Source organism: Nematocida homosporus (assembly GCF_024244095.1).
Source record: "Nematocida homosporus strain JUm1504 chromosome Unknown 4455, whole genome shotgun sequence".
In the NCBI taxonomy this organism is placed as follows: Eukaryota; Fungi; Microsporidia; genus Nematocida; species Nematocida homosporus.
In genome coordinates, this window is record NW_026250667.1 from 1 (window position 1) to 17,087 (window position 17,087).

The 17,087-nt window shown below is 40.9% G+C and overlaps 9 protein-coding genes across 9 annotated transcripts; 2 read left to right on the plus strand and 7 right to left on the minus strand.

Annotated features, from left to right (window-relative positions):
• Window positions 1-624: 624 nt before the first annotated feature.
• NEHOM01_1541 (uncharacterized protein) lies at window positions 625-2,841 on the minus strand (the record flags this gene model as incomplete). The annotated part of the gene is made up of 1 exon (XM_051490419.1): window positions 625-2,841. The coding sequence occupies one exon, from the start codon at window positions 2,839-2,841 to the stop codon at window positions 625-627; it is 2,217 nt and encodes a 738-aa protein (XP_051346379.1).
• Window positions 2,842-3,692: 851 nt separating this feature from the next.
• Window positions 3,693-4,004, minus strand: NEHOM01_1542 (uncharacterized protein; the record flags this gene model as incomplete). Its single annotated transcript, XM_051490420.1, has 1 exon — window positions 3,693-4,004. One exon carries the CDS (start codon window positions 4,002-4,004, stop codon window positions 3,693-3,695), a length of 312 nt encoding a protein of 103 aa, XP_051346380.1.
• Window positions 4,005-4,018: 14 nt separating this feature from the next.
• On the plus strand, window positions 4,019-4,921 carry NEHOM01_1543 (uncharacterized protein; the record flags this gene model as incomplete). Its single annotated transcript, XM_051490421.1, has 1 exon — window positions 4,019-4,921. One exon carries the CDS (start codon window positions 4,019-4,021, stop codon window positions 4,919-4,921), a length of 903 nt encoding a protein of 300 aa, XP_051346381.1.
• A 1-nt stretch (window position 4,922) lies between these two features.
• On the minus strand, window positions 4,923-6,113 carry NEHOM01_1544 (uncharacterized protein; the record flags this gene model as incomplete). Its single annotated transcript, XM_051490422.1, has 1 exon — window positions 4,923-6,113. One exon carries the CDS (start codon window positions 6,111-6,113, stop codon window positions 4,923-4,925), a length of 1,191 nt encoding a protein of 396 aa, XP_051346382.1.
• Window positions 6,114-6,573: 460 nt separating this feature from the next.
• NEHOM01_1545 (uncharacterized protein) lies at window positions 6,574-8,184 on the minus strand (the record flags this gene model as incomplete). Its single annotated transcript, XM_051490423.1, has 1 exon — window positions 6,574-8,184. One exon carries the CDS (start codon window positions 8,182-8,184, stop codon window positions 6,574-6,576), a length of 1,611 nt encoding a protein of 536 aa, XP_051346383.1.
• A 296-nt stretch (window positions 8,185-8,480) lies between these two features.
• NEHOM01_1546 (uncharacterized protein) lies at window positions 8,481-11,339 on the minus strand (the record flags this gene model as incomplete). The annotated part of the gene is made up of 1 exon (XM_051490424.1): window positions 8,481-11,339. One exon carries the CDS (start codon window positions 11,337-11,339, stop codon window positions 8,481-8,483), a length of 2,859 nt encoding a protein of 952 aa, XP_051346384.1.
• A 299-nt stretch (window positions 11,340-11,638) lies between these two features.
• NEHOM01_1547 (uncharacterized protein) lies at window positions 11,639-12,142 on the minus strand (the record flags this gene model as incomplete). The annotated part of the gene is made up of 1 exon (XM_051490425.1): window positions 11,639-12,142. One exon carries the CDS (start codon window positions 12,140-12,142, stop codon window positions 11,639-11,641), a length of 504 nt encoding a protein of 167 aa, XP_051346385.1.
• Window positions 12,143-12,428: 286 nt separating this feature from the next.
• Window positions 12,429-13,124, minus strand: NEHOM01_1548 (uncharacterized protein; the record flags this gene model as incomplete). The annotated part of the gene is made up of 1 exon (XM_051490426.1): window positions 12,429-13,124. The coding sequence occupies one exon, from the start codon at window positions 13,122-13,124 to the stop codon at window positions 12,429-12,431; it is 696 nt and encodes a 231-aa protein (XP_051346386.1).
• Window positions 13,125-13,871: 747 nt separating this feature from the next.
• Window positions 13,872-17,081, plus strand: NEHOM01_1549 (uncharacterized protein; the record flags this gene model as incomplete). Its single annotated transcript, XM_051490427.1, has 1 exon — window positions 13,872-17,081. One exon carries the CDS (start codon window positions 13,872-13,874, stop codon window positions 17,079-17,081), a length of 3,210 nt encoding a protein of 1,069 aa, XP_051346387.1.
• Between the last annotated feature and the right edge of the window lie 6 nt (window positions 17,082-17,087).

The following is a 17,087-nucleotide window of genomic DNA, read 5'->3' on the forward strand; positions in this document are numbered from 1 at the left end:
CAGAATACAATAAAGATGCTTTATTTGAAAATCTAACAACTACTAGTTTAAAATATACACGGACAAACTATACTAACTCGAGTTCGCACTATTTTGCGAATGTTTTGAAAGTGGCTATCAACCCAAATGAGAGATAGATACTTTCAGGTCTTTCGCTCTCTTCCTTTCTTATCTAAAAGTACTTTAAAGTAACAAAATCACCTTTTATAGTCTAATTCTTATCTCTTATCATATTCTATGATATAAACAGATCTAGTATAATCGTTGACAAGAAGCCTTTATTTGCACTACCCAATACTAACCCAATGCTTAGCAATATGTTGTTCGGATCGATGTTTAGCAATAATGCATCTTGATCTATGCCTAACCCAAATCAATACTAACCACACGTACACCTTTTTGCTCAAGTGTATGTGCCAGCATCTGTAGTATAGTTCCTGGCTCCGGCAAGTAAAAGCTAGTACCAGATTGCCGTATTGGGTTAGTATTGTTATCATAACCCAATCCCAATCCAAATACCAACCCAAAAGAGAACTCCTTTACCTTTATACTAACCCAATTACTACCTCAACTTATTCAAGTACTTCTGTCGGTGTTGGCCAATGAACCATATCCAACTCATGGTCATGGAGATGTTGAAATGTCAGGGGACACCTGTAATAAAGTGTTTAAGGGCCTGCCATCCTCATCAAAAGAATTGGGTTGAAGGTATTCAGTAAGGCCTGTAACACAAATCTTTGTGGGGCTGTTAGACGGTTGGTCTTGGTCTGGAAGGTTAGTATCAATAGCTAAGCATTCACAAGTTGGGAGATCTTTGCCTTTCGTGGTCCTGGCTCCTAAACTAATAGTAAGGCCCTTTTGGTAGTCTAAGCATAATTTGAGAGAGAATCGGTCTATCCAGTTGACGTCATCAAGAAAGTCTATCTTGTTCAGTTGGGGGCGGTATATATCTATTTTGGATATTGACAAATGTGTTGCTAGTGGCCAAATGAATTTCTGCACATTTGATGTGAGTCCATAAATATCCATGCTGATAATGTATCGCGACTCTTCGATCTTCTCAATTTGGTTTCGGAACTGCTCTCGTTTCTTGACATCATTGAATGATGACTCCAAAGAAGGGCAAGTTCTATACGGCAAAAGGATAAGAACCTCAAGAGGTTTCTTCATAGCACTTAACCCTGAGCTTTCGAACAGTGTTAAGAGTTGTGCTAGGACTAATAAAGCAGCAGAGTTGTAAGGAGTCTCTAGCCAGACTTTTTCCGCATTGAATATGATTTTACTGAACTTCTTTAAGATACCTAGTAACTTCATCAGTTCACTTTCTTCCCAATCAAGGTTCAGGGAAAACATATCTTTAGCTTGCAACGAAGTGCTAGATAGTCCATACTTTCTGGATTGGTTATCTTCGTTGATATTAAACACTCTCCAAACAGGAATGGGTTTTGATATAGATTTGTTGCTGCTACTTATAAACTTCCGAAGAAGCATTTCTTGCTCTGAGCCTAACTTAAGTGTACAATCCTTTTGATCCAACTCGGGCAGTTTAAACCCATATCCATTAAAAGATAACGTAGAATCTTGACCAGCAGGTTTGCTACTTGAATGAAGTTTACCGTCCACCCCTGATTCGTTAGTTTGGGGATTGCTTGATTTAGTTCTTGAAGTAGAAGGCTCTGAACCAGTGGGCTCCTGTTCACTTTCACTTTCAACCTCCATTTCTTTAAACCTATTATCAAGTTGAACTAACTCTTCTTCAACCATGTCTGATCCGTTAGCTTGGGGATTGCTTAATCGAGTTCTTGAAGTAGAAGGCTCTGGATCTGTGGGTTCCTGTTCACTTTCACTTTCAACCTCCATTTCTTTAAACTTATTATCAAGTTGAACTAACTCTTCTTCAACCATCCCTGATCCGTTAGTTTGGGGATTGCTTAATCGAGTTCTTGAATTAGAGGGTTCTAAATCTGTGGGCTCCTGTTCACTTTCACTTTCAACCTCCATTTCTTTAAACCTATTATCAAGTTGAGCTAGCGTTTCTTTAATTATCCTAGATACGTTGTCGGGGCTTCTGAGTTCATCAGGTTTCAATAATTGATTTATCACTGGATCTATAATTTTTGTTAGATAGACCCGGTCTAACGTATCAATCTTAGGTAGTATTTTCGTTAGTTCTTCTATTACGATCACTTTGATTCGGCTTGTTAATCCATGGGAATTGCATCGGGCGCCTATTGTGATTAGACCATTTTCAAATATGCTTCTTTGTGAATCGGGGGATTGATTTCGTGAGTTCTTTAAGTCGCGCTTAATTTTGCTTAGTTGTTGGGTTGTATTTACTAGCATATCTATGCTCTCCATTTGCGATCCCGATTGCGCCTGGGCATTCCTGCTTTCCTTTGTCCAATGTTCCATTTGTTGGGCAAGTATATTAAGCCTTTGCCGTATTATTTCTTTTCTGACTAGTTGAGATATCGAATCAATCTTCTCCTGTTCGAATATATCCTTTGATTTGTCAGAGAAGCTGCAATCGCTTTGGGTTGAGTTCATGTTCTCAGAAGCCGCATGCTTTTCTTCCTTGAAGCTCTGTTGGCCCTGCTTTATTACATCTATTCGCGTTAATTGATTCTCGCTTAAGATTCCCAGCTCGTCTATTGCATTGGTCATCCCAGCATAAACCAATTTTGTTCGATTATCTCTATTTACCCTGCTTCTTTTAAATCTATTAGGCCACCTCATCTTATCTGAATTCTTAACAGTATTACACCAGACACAACACAAACCAATAACCAAGAAAACTACTTGATAAACATTCAAAGAGTATCTATTTAACCTTCTGTTCATTTTACAATTTGCTATCTTATATTTTTATATATAGACTATAGTATATCAATATCAAAAATATTCTAGTCTTAGCCAAGCAAACTCTCTAAATTAGTAGAATATCAAAAAGACTTACTTTCTAAGTATGTCTATTCAATACTAACCCAATACTAAACCAATACGGCCACTACTAACCCAACCCACTACTAACCTAATGATTTGCCAGCTAATTACGCCTTGCAGCTTTAATAGAGTCAATCTTATTCAACCAATTTAGTTTTACATATCTACCCTACAATTCAATATGACGTCATCCCCTCACACAACCATATTTATTTAACAAATCACATCGATATTCGTCTCAAGGAATGTCTTTAATAGAGTAGGCATTGGCCAATGAACCCTATCCAACCCAACCCAACACTAACACCATCTAATCTATAAAAGCTTATCTAAAACTCTCGAGTTAGTATAGTTGAATAAAATCTAACACCATCCGCTTCTAAATCTACCCTTAGGGATGAAAGGTTGTATTCCTGGTCCTAGAGACAGAAAGGAGGCTCATTTGGTTGGTACTTTGGCTCAATAAAGATAATGTCCAAGTCTCACATGCTGAGGGCTTTTGTATTTCAAACTGGGCGAGTTTCATGCTCGGCGTGCCACAGTTAATACTCACTTAATCCCAACCCAACCCAACCCAACACAATACGGCTATCATAGTTCAAAGACTCATTCACACCAGCAAAGAATGTCGTACATTGATTGTTGTACATTGATTGACGTATTTTGAGCATCATACTTATCATCGATTTATTCATTCTAAATACCAATTACGCACTCCCACTCAATACCAACCCAATACTAACTAAATGCTAATGCAATGACCGATTGTGAACGCCAATAATTATCATGGCAAACTCCCTTAGCACTCCATCATCCAAAACAATCTGGTACTCATCTAATACTGAAATCAAAAACTCTTCTAATAAATCAACAATACTATCGGACCGATTGATACGTGGCTGGCCATCAAGTGTCTCAGCAACTACTTGTGAAATCACCCTTATCTCTTGTTCCGGCAAACCCTCATCAACCATCATCTTTATAGGCTCCCAATTATTAATCGCTAAAACCAACTTATTCATGGATAAACCAACCGACAAGGGGGGAGTATTAGCCGACATGCAAAAATTTGTCAATGAGCCTGCCTTTTGTCCATGAAGAGTCTCTTGATTTGGCTGATATGGCCGATTCTTTACTCTTAGATAAGATATGTACCTTGGAAATTGATGATTCTTTAAGTGAAGAGACTGAACATGAAATCTATGCTTTAGTCCATTTTGGTGATTCAGAAAGCCATGCAGTAAGTAATCTTAAGCGGTTAGAACCCGTGGAAAGTCGTCGTTACTTCCAAAGTACGATTGTTTGTTATCAATGTAAAAATACTGGACATACTTCTCGTGATTGTAAAGAAAATTCAACCTTCCTATGTAGTATTTGTGGTCAAGGCGATCATCGCCGGCAAAGGTGTCCTTTACGTGTTTGTCGTATTTGTAGTGCGGCTGGTCATCCGGAGATGGTCTGTTCGCAACGGTTTTATATTCCCACTTGCCGTGGCTGTAATAGTAAGACACATACTTTACCCGATTGTCCTGGGTATCGGAGATATGTATCCGTTTGGGCAGCTAGTGCATTAGTTCAAAAATCATGTAGTTTTTGTGGTGATCAGAGTCATTATCTTTCTGAATGTGTTTTGGCCGATGATCCATGTTCAGTTACTTTTTATGTTGCCCCACAACGGTATAATGGCCGTTTAGTAGCTAGACCGGCTAAATCAGGCAGTGCATCGGCTGCCAGTCAGTCTAATAGTTCACTTGATAAGAAATCACTATCTAAAAACAAAAGTAAAAGCAAATCTAATAATGATATGGGTTTGAGTTTGGAAGGTAGTGCTGGTAGTGGTAGTGTTAGTGGTAGTGGTAGTAGTGGTAGTGGTGATAAGATAAAAAGCAAAACGAAAGATAAGAATGTTATTGATTTGGGGAAAGGATCCGATGATGGTTTGAAGAAGGGGAAGAGTAAGAAGAAGAGTCCGAGATAGGTTATAAAAGAATAAATTGAGTACTGATCTCTTTCTTCTTCTTTTCATCGTTGCCGCCGCTGGCGATAAGTTGGGTATAGGTGGCGGCGGTTTTAGAGTCCAGCATAATAAAGTTCTTGAATAGTGATGATGATGCGGTTTGGAGGACTAGAAGCATTCTTTGGATGTTTTTTGTTTGGATATCATCTATTCTTTGGCTGATCTCTTTCTTATGCGGCGAGGTTTTAGTGTAGCGACAGATTGATTCTGAGCGCAAGTTGTAGGCAGTATCAATGGATTCTTTAAGAGGGTAGACTTGGAGAGTGCCGGCGGCGGCTTGGATGAACTTGATGATTTCGCTTTTGATTTCTTCGTTGGAAAGTGAGGTGAGTTTGGTTTTGAGGGCAAAAATCGGGGCGAGGAGAGAATTAGTGAGTTTGTGGGCGAAGGAGTCTTTGTCTTGATCAGTAAGTTGGGCGGTGATTTGGGCGAGCAGGCCTGGAGTGTACATAGCTCCGCCGAGATTAAATCGGGCTCTTTCTAGGTAGAAATCTTTGATGTTCACATCGGTGCGTAATAGAATCTTCTGAATCTGAATAAAGAACTCTTTCTTGGCGGACTCAAGTGCATTAGGTACGGATTCGGCATGTTGCATGGCATCGGCGACTTGGGCCAGAACATTTTCGTACTTGCTCCAGATTAATTCTTGCTCCTTACTGGTGACGTTCAGTAGTTTCTTGATGTACTCCTGGAGAAGAAGGTATGAGCTGTTGGTGAATTCTTGCTTGAGATGGGCTTGGAAAGTTTTGATTTCTTTGGCTTGGCTATGGATGGCTTGGTCGGATGAATCTTCAAGGAAGATCTTGTTCTTTTCAGGGGTGGCCTTATCGTATTCTTTGGAAAGCTTGTATAGAAGATCGTCGAGTTTGGTGGAGAAGGTATCGGACTCATTAATAATAGCTTTGAGTGTTTTGATGTTTTCGGCGATGATTGGCTTGACTTGGCGAACCATGGTGTGTGGTGTTTTGTTCTGGGTGTAGGTGAGGAAGGTTAAACTATCCCAGACAACTGGGGCGGCAAAGACAATAAATCCGGCTTTTTCGGCTAGCTCGGCCTCTTTAAGACTGCGGCTGGTTTTGGCGGCGGTTGCTATTGATTGGGCGAGCAGAACACTGCAAGCTAGCTTTTGAAGGATGTTTTTACCACGTAACATACTCTAAACAGGTCGCAGGCTTTTATGGCTGAGCAAACATTCTCAAACAGCATTGTGTTTCGAGTTGCGATTAATTGGGCTGAAGGTGTTTATGGTTTGGAATGAATATTTGATTGGTTGGTTTTGATAAAGTTATGGTTTAATTTGATATCTACTATTGCTACTCGGAATCTCGTTGTTTATTGAAATCAGAGGGTATTCTTTACGGCTTCTTTCCTTGTAATTACCCAATCACTTCTGGCTGATGGCTGGCTTGGAGTCCGCATCGGTGGTGGTGGGGTATAGCTATGGAAGTGGTCTGGCAGTTTAGAAGTAGTGGGAAGATTAACGGATGGTGGGGCGTTTGGAAGGTGCCGGAGATAATAGCTAGGCCGTGGGGTATTGTGACCTTTCAAGCAACACGGAATTCGGAGCTTAAAACTGAGCTGAGTTGATATTTGCTGATGGGCACAGATATAACTCATGGGGCTGTACTAGACGGTATATTGTTTTGGGCGGTTGGTCGGCATCTTCTGCCGGATTTGGAGTATGGCATTGGGTTAAGTTTAGTTCTGTGGGCATTCTGTATCCGGTGATTTGGTCGTGATGTGATTGGGGTTTGGTTAATGCCATTTGGACTTGATACGTGAATACGTCTTAGTAGCTCGACAAAAGCGGGCTGAGAGAGCTGGCTTTGATTATCAATCTGGACATCCCAATTCTTATAAGTGCTTTGGTTCGATTTAATGATTATCTCTATTAGTCTATTTGCTACCCAAGCTTGCAGCTCAGGGGTTGGAGAAGTAGACCGGGCCGATAATTGGGTACAACAATTAAATATATAACGACCTGGCTCAATTTTGATCGTTAGTGTTTTTGGATCGAAGCTTTGATAGGTGGATAGTGTAATAGTAAGAGTACTGCTAATTGTGGGGTCGTTATTTTCCAATGGCTTTTTCATCAGGCAAGCCGCAATCCTAAGCCATTTCCCATGGTTGATTTCCACTTCTTTGGCAAGAACCGGGCATATAGTCAAATCAACTTGGAATTTGTTATTAAGTGGACTCCAAATAACAAGTCTTTGTAACATGTTTGGAATGATACTAAAGTCTACGTACATGTTGGTTAGCCTCGGCAGAATTTGGCCGAGCGTAACATACTTGCGCGCAGTGAAGCATACAATGGCATATGTATCAAGCTCGGGATGTAAGAGATAGTAAAACAACCCACGCGAACGTGGATCTTTCAGCGCATCCCTGCTTGTCTTTGATTCATCGTTAAACATCAACACGTATATTCCTTTAAACCAGGACTTAATATGATTTACAAGTGTTTTGTAACCAATACAATTATCTAAACTCTCCTCCGGTCCGGAAGGATGCGGTTTCGTTACTCTCAAAAACATCTCTGTTGGGTTGACTAGAAGTAAAAAGGAGGCATTGTTTCTAACCTTAGCTTTAGCTAGAAGAGACTTTGTATCTTCAGGAGGTGGGATACTGGTGGCATAACACCATTGGATGATCATTTTGATATGGCCGTTATTAAACTTATCGGATGGAAACGTGGCAGTGATAATTTCTGTGATGCTAGCAGCCCTATGTTGTGAACATACAGAATTTATCCAAATTCGGTATATATAACTGGGCTGTGGAGTGAAATTGTCATTTGGCTGAATTTCGCGAGTAATATGGTAGATTCTGCTGTTGCAACTTTGACACTTCTTTATGTTGAAAGTAATCACATCGGGCTTCAAATAAACCCAGAACCAGACAAGCTCCGAACTCTTGAAATAATAATGATAGGAACCGTCTGTTTGTGATGTAGACCATAGCTTTGTTTTCTTCAGATGATCTCCTAGCTCGGGTTCCTCCGCGCACGTTGACTTATCAGGCGTCTGACTATATGAATTACTACTTTCTTCGGTGGCATTCTGAGCTGAACTAGAACACTCAGCGGGGCTGATGACTGAAGAGTATGGTCGAATGCTTGTTATTTGCATCATATCCTTCTGGGCTTGGCTTACTGACTCACCACAATACGCAGTTCCGATACATAACATCCAAGACACTATCTTCTTTAGCTGCCTCTGCATATCTCTATTTTCACCTACTCCAAATAAATACCACCACCATATCAAGATCTACTAGTTTATCAATTACTAAAACACAAAATGAATTGCCAGTGTTTGGTTTCTGAAAATGAAGACTATGAGTTTATTTTAGAATTGAATTGAGATAGGATTAGGTTAGTATTTAGATAAGTACAATGATAAAGACATTGAATATTACAAGCCAGTCCGTTTATTAGATTATTATGATGGATTGAGTTAGTTAATGAGATAGTTATTAGACTAGATAGCCAGGAGGGCATAAAGGGTGAATTCCTATTCTAGAGCATAGGACTAACAACTCCAGCCGCACCACTGGCCTGGCTGCCGACGGGATTAGAAGTGCCTGTGGCCAACCCAAAGAAAGGCTTGACTATTGAGTGGTTATTGGGTTTAAGAACTTCACGAATGTTTTCGGCATCTAGATTGCAGGTGTTTATCAGCACTAATGTTAAGATAAAGAAGACCATGATGAGAGTGGCTGCTACAATAAGCAACGGCAGTCTTTTCTTACGCTGCTTACTCAGTGCTACAATTGAACTATTCTCATCTTCAAGCAACACGCCCAAGAAGAAGAACATGGCCGCAGAAAGTAGTACATTAGCTCGAAGACAAATAGCTGCATCTAAATGCAAGTTAAAGACAACTAAGATCGGTATAATTGCGGCAGAGACGATGGCCATACTGTACAAAAGCAGTCTAATCCAAAAGCGCATATTTACGGCATTCAACAGCTGGTTTTTGAAAGAGACTATGATTGTAAAGACAACTAGCATTGTAAAGGTCGTAATAGAAAAGAGGGCCAAAAATAGCTGTTTAGAACAGGCAACCTCTGGAATAGCGGCTAGATCTGATGAAATTCCTAAAATGAATATCAAGTAAAGAAGACCAATCAAGGCAATTGCCGGAGGTACCAGTAAAAAGTACTCCCGGTGTTTCTTGCGATTGTAAACTAGACACAAAAGACCCATGCGAATGAACGCAACGATAACAACGGCCGCCGGAATAATAAACATAATTGAGTCCGGGATTAAGTAAATGATGGTAAAGACAAAAGGAAGTATAATACCAACCGAGCCCAAAGAAAGAATATTGACCCAAGGATTGGTTTTGGTCCTATCATCCAATGTATTGGCTAGCTGTGTTTGAAATTCTAACTGCCGAGTCCTTGAAATACTTGGACTGAACCATAGGTTAAGCTTAATTGGCGGATTAACAAAGTACTTAGTCAAGTCACTTATCGCAATGTCACAGTCCCGCCGGCCTAAAGTAGCGATAGCTAGCTCCTTGTGAGTGTTGCATAGCGAAATAACTGAGTCCAAATCAAGCGGCTGGTAGTTGCTTAGCAAACTATCACGAACACACATTGTCATTTGCAAGTGATAGGCATGGTAGCAGTTGTTTTCGTTGTTATAGGTGCATGTGAAATTATCCCAGTACATATCAATATTCAGAGGGTGGAATTGAGCATAAAGTGCTTTGCTTTCCTGTAGTAAAGGACGATACCCTCGGGTTTTGACAAAGGTGTGTTTGTTAAGATAAGATTGCGTATCTTTGATTCGTCTTTTGGTCTTGGCGATTTCGGGGAAAGTTCCATTTAGGAAAGCAGCCGAGGCAAATGTACCTTCAAAATATCTGGCCAGCTTAAGTTTTTCGGCGATACTCATCTTCTGGATGCCCATAATTAGATTGTTGCGGAATCCAGTCTCTCCCGCCGCCTGAATATCATTAAGCTCGAGGTCCTGTCCATTACACAAAACACAATGTATTGTAAGAATATTCATAACCGATTCGGCATTTAGATGGGAAAGCACCGAATAACACTGCATATTAGACTGCGGGTGGAGTGCCACAATCATTCTTAACCCATTCAGCACTGATGTACGCTTTGAGGTCCCAAGGAACAGATCAGCGAACTTTTCTCTAGGAAAGGTTTCATGGCCCACGAACAGATTAGCTCTATCCTTGATCTGCGTTAGGCTAATGGCCTGATATTGGTCTTGCAAGCTTTTCAATTCCCTCTCCAGATGGCTCAAGAGGCCCTCACTCAGTTGTTGCTTAAAGCCTTCAGTTTGAGTTTGGCCCATAGCAATCTCATGCTCGTGGGCATTAAGAATAGATCTAGTAGAAGTAGCCCAGGGATATCCTAGAGCGGCTAGCTGGTCTAAAAGAGGCTCAGAGTTTTGATCCGGACGCTCATGCACGACATCTGAGTTAGAAATATCCTCCATAGTTATAAGCCGGTGAGATTGGTGTCTTCTAGAATACCCGTCAATTGTTTCGTACTGATTCTCATCTGGGACGTATTGGGCGGAAGGTGGTGTAATTGGTGGTGTAATTGGTGGTGACTGGGGTGGTGTCGGGAGAGCGTGTCTTGGGCGTGCCGGGTGGGTTGTGTGTTGGATTGCACTATTTGGTACTTCATAGCCCGCGTTGTCATCTGGAGGAGACGAGTTACTGCTAAGACTGGCTGAATCTTCAACTGGTTCTGAGCCGCAAGGAACTGGCTGGGCATATTTCGTAACAACTTTCTTGGTTCTCTTAAGTTCTGCATCAAGTCTTTGCTCTAATTCATCCAGAATACCTAATGCAGTGCCGGAGGCAACATTGGACTTTTGCGCACTGGTCGGACGACTACTTTGGCCCGAACTTATGGGCTGCCAATCAGATGCATAACTTGTTGACGCTTCATTACTTGAAGAAGGCCCAACGTTACAGTAAATTACATCATTAGCTGATACTTCTTGGGTGTACCGTCTAGAGTCATGTCTGGACACGCGCTTTAAAGGCCGCAAAGGCACTTCGCTACCAGCTAGAGACAAGTTAGGGCGCGGTCTATTAGGGCTACTACTGCTACTGCGAGGTTGGCGAGTACTTGTTGGATCGAGAAAGCTAGAAAAGGGTTGCATCGTGGCCGGTGGAGTTGGGGCATACCGAGTGTGATTTAGTTCGTCATCATCACTACTATGCGGAGGAGATGTCTTAGGAGGAGAGGGTGGCTGGTCATCTTCGCCTGCCTCTGATATTGTAGCTAAGTTCGGTTGTGAGGTAAAGGACGGTCGTTTTCGCAATGGCCGGTCAACGCCACTGCATCTACTCCATTGAATGAGCAGCACAATTAGCCAAAGCCCGGCTAGCATACGCCAAATACTGGACTGATGGGATAATCTTGTCATGTAGGTTAATTATTCTAAATCAACATCTTATATACACGTCATAATTTCCATTTTAGGACGAGTTTCCTTTTTTGTCATGTTAATTTCATTGATGTCACTAAAACATGCATATTTTTCCTTTTTAGGACATTAGTTTAGAAAGGCGGTCCTAACTTACCTTTTTGGTCATATTGAATTCAGACAGTAACTAGCAGATACATTTTATTCATTTATACCATCACTTCTTACAATCCAGTGATTTGTTCTGGCTTCTCCCCAGTACTTTATACTGACACTTCAACCGGCTTAGTGCATAAAGAAAGATCCATTTCCGGCTGCTTTTCAATATTTTGGTTGGGCAAAACTAGGATTTTAGTATTGTTATCTTCAGACTCATCTTTATCATTTTCCAATAAGTCTGAATACTCACTGCTATCACTTGAGTAGACATCATCACTACTAGAAACATCCCAAGCCAGCTCTTCATCCATCTCTTGAATGATTTCCAAAGCGCTCAAACTAACAATTGGATTAAAACACATTTCCATATCCAGCTCGTCCGTCTCAACTACCTCACCCACCTCGGTCATAGGCCCTTCATCCTCAAACGACACATCATTATCTATCTCAGCCACAACTTCTTCCACCGGCTTACTTACCAAAGCCTCCTGTTCTTCTCCACCCATTAAGGCAATTTCAGTCGCAACAGTCTTATCATCATTAGCACATTTAATCAGCACAGCATAACCAAGCACTCCAATGGCAAATACTCCCTTAAATCCTCGCATACAACATACACCTTCAGGATATTTATACCTTATCCTTTAATTACTATATGACTATTATTGCCTCCAATTAATGCATCCAGATTAGGGATAGTACCTACCAAACGACACTTCAATCTAGCCCAAAGCAACCAGCACACTCACCACCGACCCAATACTAACCCAATACTAACCTAAATCACAAAATAACTCAACTTATCTTAATACTAACTCAACCTAAATCACAAACCAACCCAACTCAACCCAATACTAACTCAACCCAATACTAACTCAACTCAATACCATAAGCTCATTTATTACTATCTACTGAACATCCCTCAAGTGATTTCTCCATCGGTACGTCTGGGAAGCTTTTACTTCGCAACCAACCAATTGGAATCCCAGAGAAGATTCGCTTTTTGTACTGCTCATAACTCCTATGCTTCTCCAACAAGTATTCCTCTTCAGCTAGAATGAATTCCGCAACTCTCTCTCGTAACACCCAAAATGAAATCACCACCGAAGCAACATTGCACAGATAAAGTGAACATCCTACAAAGGCCAAACCTACTCCTAAATAGTAAGGATGCCTAATATAAGCATAAACCCCCTGATCAATAAACACACACAATGAAACATCAGCACTAGATAAGACCCACAAAGATGAAATCATCAAAACCAAAGAAACAGCTACTAAAACTCCGCCTATCTGTTGTAAACCCCAAGATACTCTTTCTGGTACTAGTGGAAACAAAATACACATAAGAACAGTCTCTAACCCACATAAACATCCTAAGAAGAGTAGCATTCCACTAAAGAAGCTCTGATTATTCGCTGTTACACCTAAGATAAACTTTCTTACTGGCAAATACCCCATTGTATCATGAAGAATCCAAATAAAACACAAAACAGCCCCAATCTTTACCAGCCGCTCCTCAGCACCACTAATAGCCCCATGATGGAACATTATTCCCATAGCAAATGCTAGCACTGTCTTCATTTGCATCCCAAAGGGCAAGATCGAGAATAAAAAAGTATAAGTAGTCTCTACTCTCGTTTACTATCTCTATTCCATCTTACTATCTCTATTACGTCTTACTATCTCTATTACATCTTACTGTCTTTACCATACCTCGTCATAATTATTGTGGAGTACCGTAATTATCCCGTGTGCTATCTTTATCCTAATACGTCATAATTATCGGTAACTCAAATACTTATTGGGTTAGTATTGGGTTCAATTTATTGATTATTAGTACTGGGTTAGTTTTTGAATGGTTATACTAACCTAATACTAACTAAACACTGACTTAATTCATTCGCTAATCTAATGATAGTGTTATGCCAATGAGAGAAAAGCCCTCTTCTAATACTAACTCAATACTAATCCAGTAGGACATGTTGAACTTTCTGTTCTTTATTCATGTAGTGGGGTAGTATTGGGCACCACGGTTGACAAGAAGATGTAGTGCATTGGACGCTCCTCTTAGATTCCTCAGGCAGACACACGTCTTTCTATCTATCTATCTATCTCCAATCCAACCCAATCCAATCCAACCCAACTCACCTCACCTCAACTCAACTCACCTCACCTCAACTCAATCCAATCCAATACCAATACCAACCTAACTACCCGCTAATTAAAGAGTGTAGGGAATCCTCATACACACCAGATAGATATAATTTTGATGCGTTTTGCTAACATTTCCTTTTTGAGTAATATATTGTAGGAAATTTACCGATTTTTATGATTATGCTTAATTCAGAAATGATTGTCGTTAGATTACTTAAGATCGGCCGGGATAGAGCGATTCGGCATTGGGTTGTTGGCCTGAGCTTCTTACTGATTTTAATGAACGGTGTCAATGGAATCAATAGATCATTGATAAATCGTCGAGCTGGGGGAGCTTTATTTGGATCGGAATCTGTTCCAGCAGCTTTGCCATCTTCTAGCGAGGTACATAAGACTTTGAAATCGGCTGGATTTGACATTATTGATCGGTACTGGGAGCCATTGGAGATTAAACGCTATGTTCCAACTTTATCCGGGGATCGTGCCGATATGCCTCATGGAATCCAAAATACTCCTAAATACACGGTAAAGTGTCCAGGCACTTACATCGATTTTAGATTGTGTAAGTATTACGATGCTATGGATGCCATGGATACGTTGAATGCATTAAGAAATATTGCCCGTATTCAGGTTCCACGGGCTAAGGTGGAATACGATTTGTGGGATTCAAATCACCACAAGATCCGCATGAGAATTCTATCACGAGTTATTAACATGATTGATTGCGAGATACTGATGATAGAATCATCTCAATTTCTAAAAGATAAAACACAAATTGATCCGGCACATCTACCGGATTATACAGCCGAAGCACAGAACACCGTCAGGCATGCTATGTACGAATCAGTGTGTTGTGTCACTTTTTCAATGTATAGTTATCTTAGTAAGCTATTGCCGATAAACAGCGCTTTTGTCTTGTTGCGGCCGATTGTAAAAGTCACCCTAACAGGCATAGAGTTCAACAACGCTCCGTATCTTGACAGGCTTACCCTAGTAGATAATTACACTATCGCTTTTAAGTCTCTGCCCAGAACAGTTGACATTAACCTTTCTTCCCTCCAAAAATCAACTGCCAAGTGCGGGATGATTATATTCCTGGACGCAGATCCCCAAGTAACCCTAACTGGTCTTGACCATGCTATTAACCAGCACCCAAATCTGACTATAAATATACCTTGGACTTCTCTTCCGCATCTGATCAGATTCAACGTATCCTACATTCGAGTTCACGCTATTTCCGGTCTCCTAATCAACTCAGATTCTATTCGTAAATTCTATGCATTCCTTCAAGATCTGCCAACGAACCCAATTAGCACTCGAATTGAGGTAGATGAGGTTGTTTTCAAGGTGCCCACTTATAGGGCATGCGGTCCCTGCGAGTACTCTAAGGGCATCTACACGCCAGAAGTCATGGTCAACTATGGCATCGTAACTAACGCTGTTAAAATCCATTATAATCCGGGCCGAACAGACCTGCAAGCAACTATAGCCCTACTTCATTCTATCAATGCCGTGCCAGAGTCAGTGCTAAAGGAAGCTAAGGACGAAATGATTGTGTGTTGTGGCGATAAAACCAACAAGCCTGCCTGGTCACTTCCGCAGACAGTTAACATTCAATTTAGCTGTCCCAAGTTAAAAGATCTACTTGATAAGTACAATGGTTCTAATTATTACTGCTTCTGCCAGAACTTAATCTACAAAACCCTTAACATCACTGGCAAACAAAGTCCGTACAAAGGACAAGTTTATCTGTGCATGTTGTTCCTTAACAATTTGGGAAGTATCAGAGGCCAAAAGCTATGCATTTCGAAGATTCGTGATGGAAGAAGAACCACGAGCAAGTTTGATCTAGTCGCTCTGCAAGCAAAAGCCGCCAAATTTCGCCGGTACACTCTTGATCTTGATATTTTGATATTAGACAAAGTTGACATTGCCATTATTTATAGGATCTTTGGGTGTTATGATATTGTCAAGCTAAATGAGGTGCATATTTTAAACCAGGCATTTAAGAATCTGGCTATCGCCCAGCTTCTTTCCCAAGCACTAGGGGAAAAGGTCACAAGGTTAGTGCTCAATGATTTGACTAAACTGAATGAGATCAAGCGATACGATCAGCGAGACAAAATCAAAGGCTTCTCATTGTTCAAATACGTGAAAGAATACAGGAAAGACAACGAATCGGTGGAAGGTCTTCATCTAGACAAACTGGTTTTGCAGCTAGGTTGTGTTGATTTTAGTGCACAGAGCCGAGCTTTGTCCGAGATTCGCGATCACGGCGTTCAGATTCCGGTTCTTATTTCATTTGAAGAATATCTTGCCAATACGTTGACTGTGGCGGGTGATAAGTTAGTGCAACTTTATGGCATCACGATTGAGGCCTTAAAAGCAGATATAAACCATTGTCAAACTCAGGACCAAAGTCAAAATCCAACCGAAGCACAAACCCCGGTCAAAAATTCGTATATCACGGAGTTGTCCCTAAAATTCCACGAGCAGCACATGCTAACCGAATCCACCTTAGTGGATATTATCACTTGGATGGCCTGTCGATTTGAGAACGTGGCCAAATTGCAACTGCTAAATGTTAAGGCATCAAAAGAAGAACGGAAATTAATAGTTTCGCGCAACTACCTATTCCGCGACTTACCAACACTCAATAGCATTCAACTATCCAAAGGAAATTCAAAGAACTCATTTATTGAACTGTTAAGCCGGTCATATCGCCATGTTCTCATGTCAGAAGTTCCATGTCCAGAATCTATTACCATTGTGACATTATCTACCGTGTTAGAGAGGCTTGCTGAGAATGTAGACAAGCTTAGTGAGCTTACTAATCAGCACATCAATCCTAAGGCAACCTTCCACCATATTGAACGTGAGCTTAAGACAAACAATGAAAACAAAGAGCACGATGAGGAAGATGAGGAAGATGATAATATGTGCGATATATGCTGCTCCTACGACCCAATACTAACCGTGCGCAAACCAAGAAGTGCCTGGAATGGCCTGTTGTGTATTGCAAAACCACAATGCCCAGCCGAGTCAGAGAGCAGCACCGTGACAACGCTCTGTTACTTCACGTGTAGGCACCGTCAATGCAATAGATGCGCGTTCACTAATTATTCACAGATGCCAAAATGCCCTTACTGTCAACGCCCAATCAGAATTGATAATATCTACCGTCTTATCCGTGTTCCTCGATCTGGCATTGGCTTTATCGCTTCAAGTGCTCAGGCGTCAGAGGCAGCTAATAACAAGTGGCTCGAGAGCAAGGTCTGGGTTGATGATCACGTTTATTTGTATGTCGCAGATAGACAAACAACTGATCTTCTCACTATACACGAAAGAATGCCATCCTATGACGAATCCAATCCAATCCATGTCATCTGAGTTAGC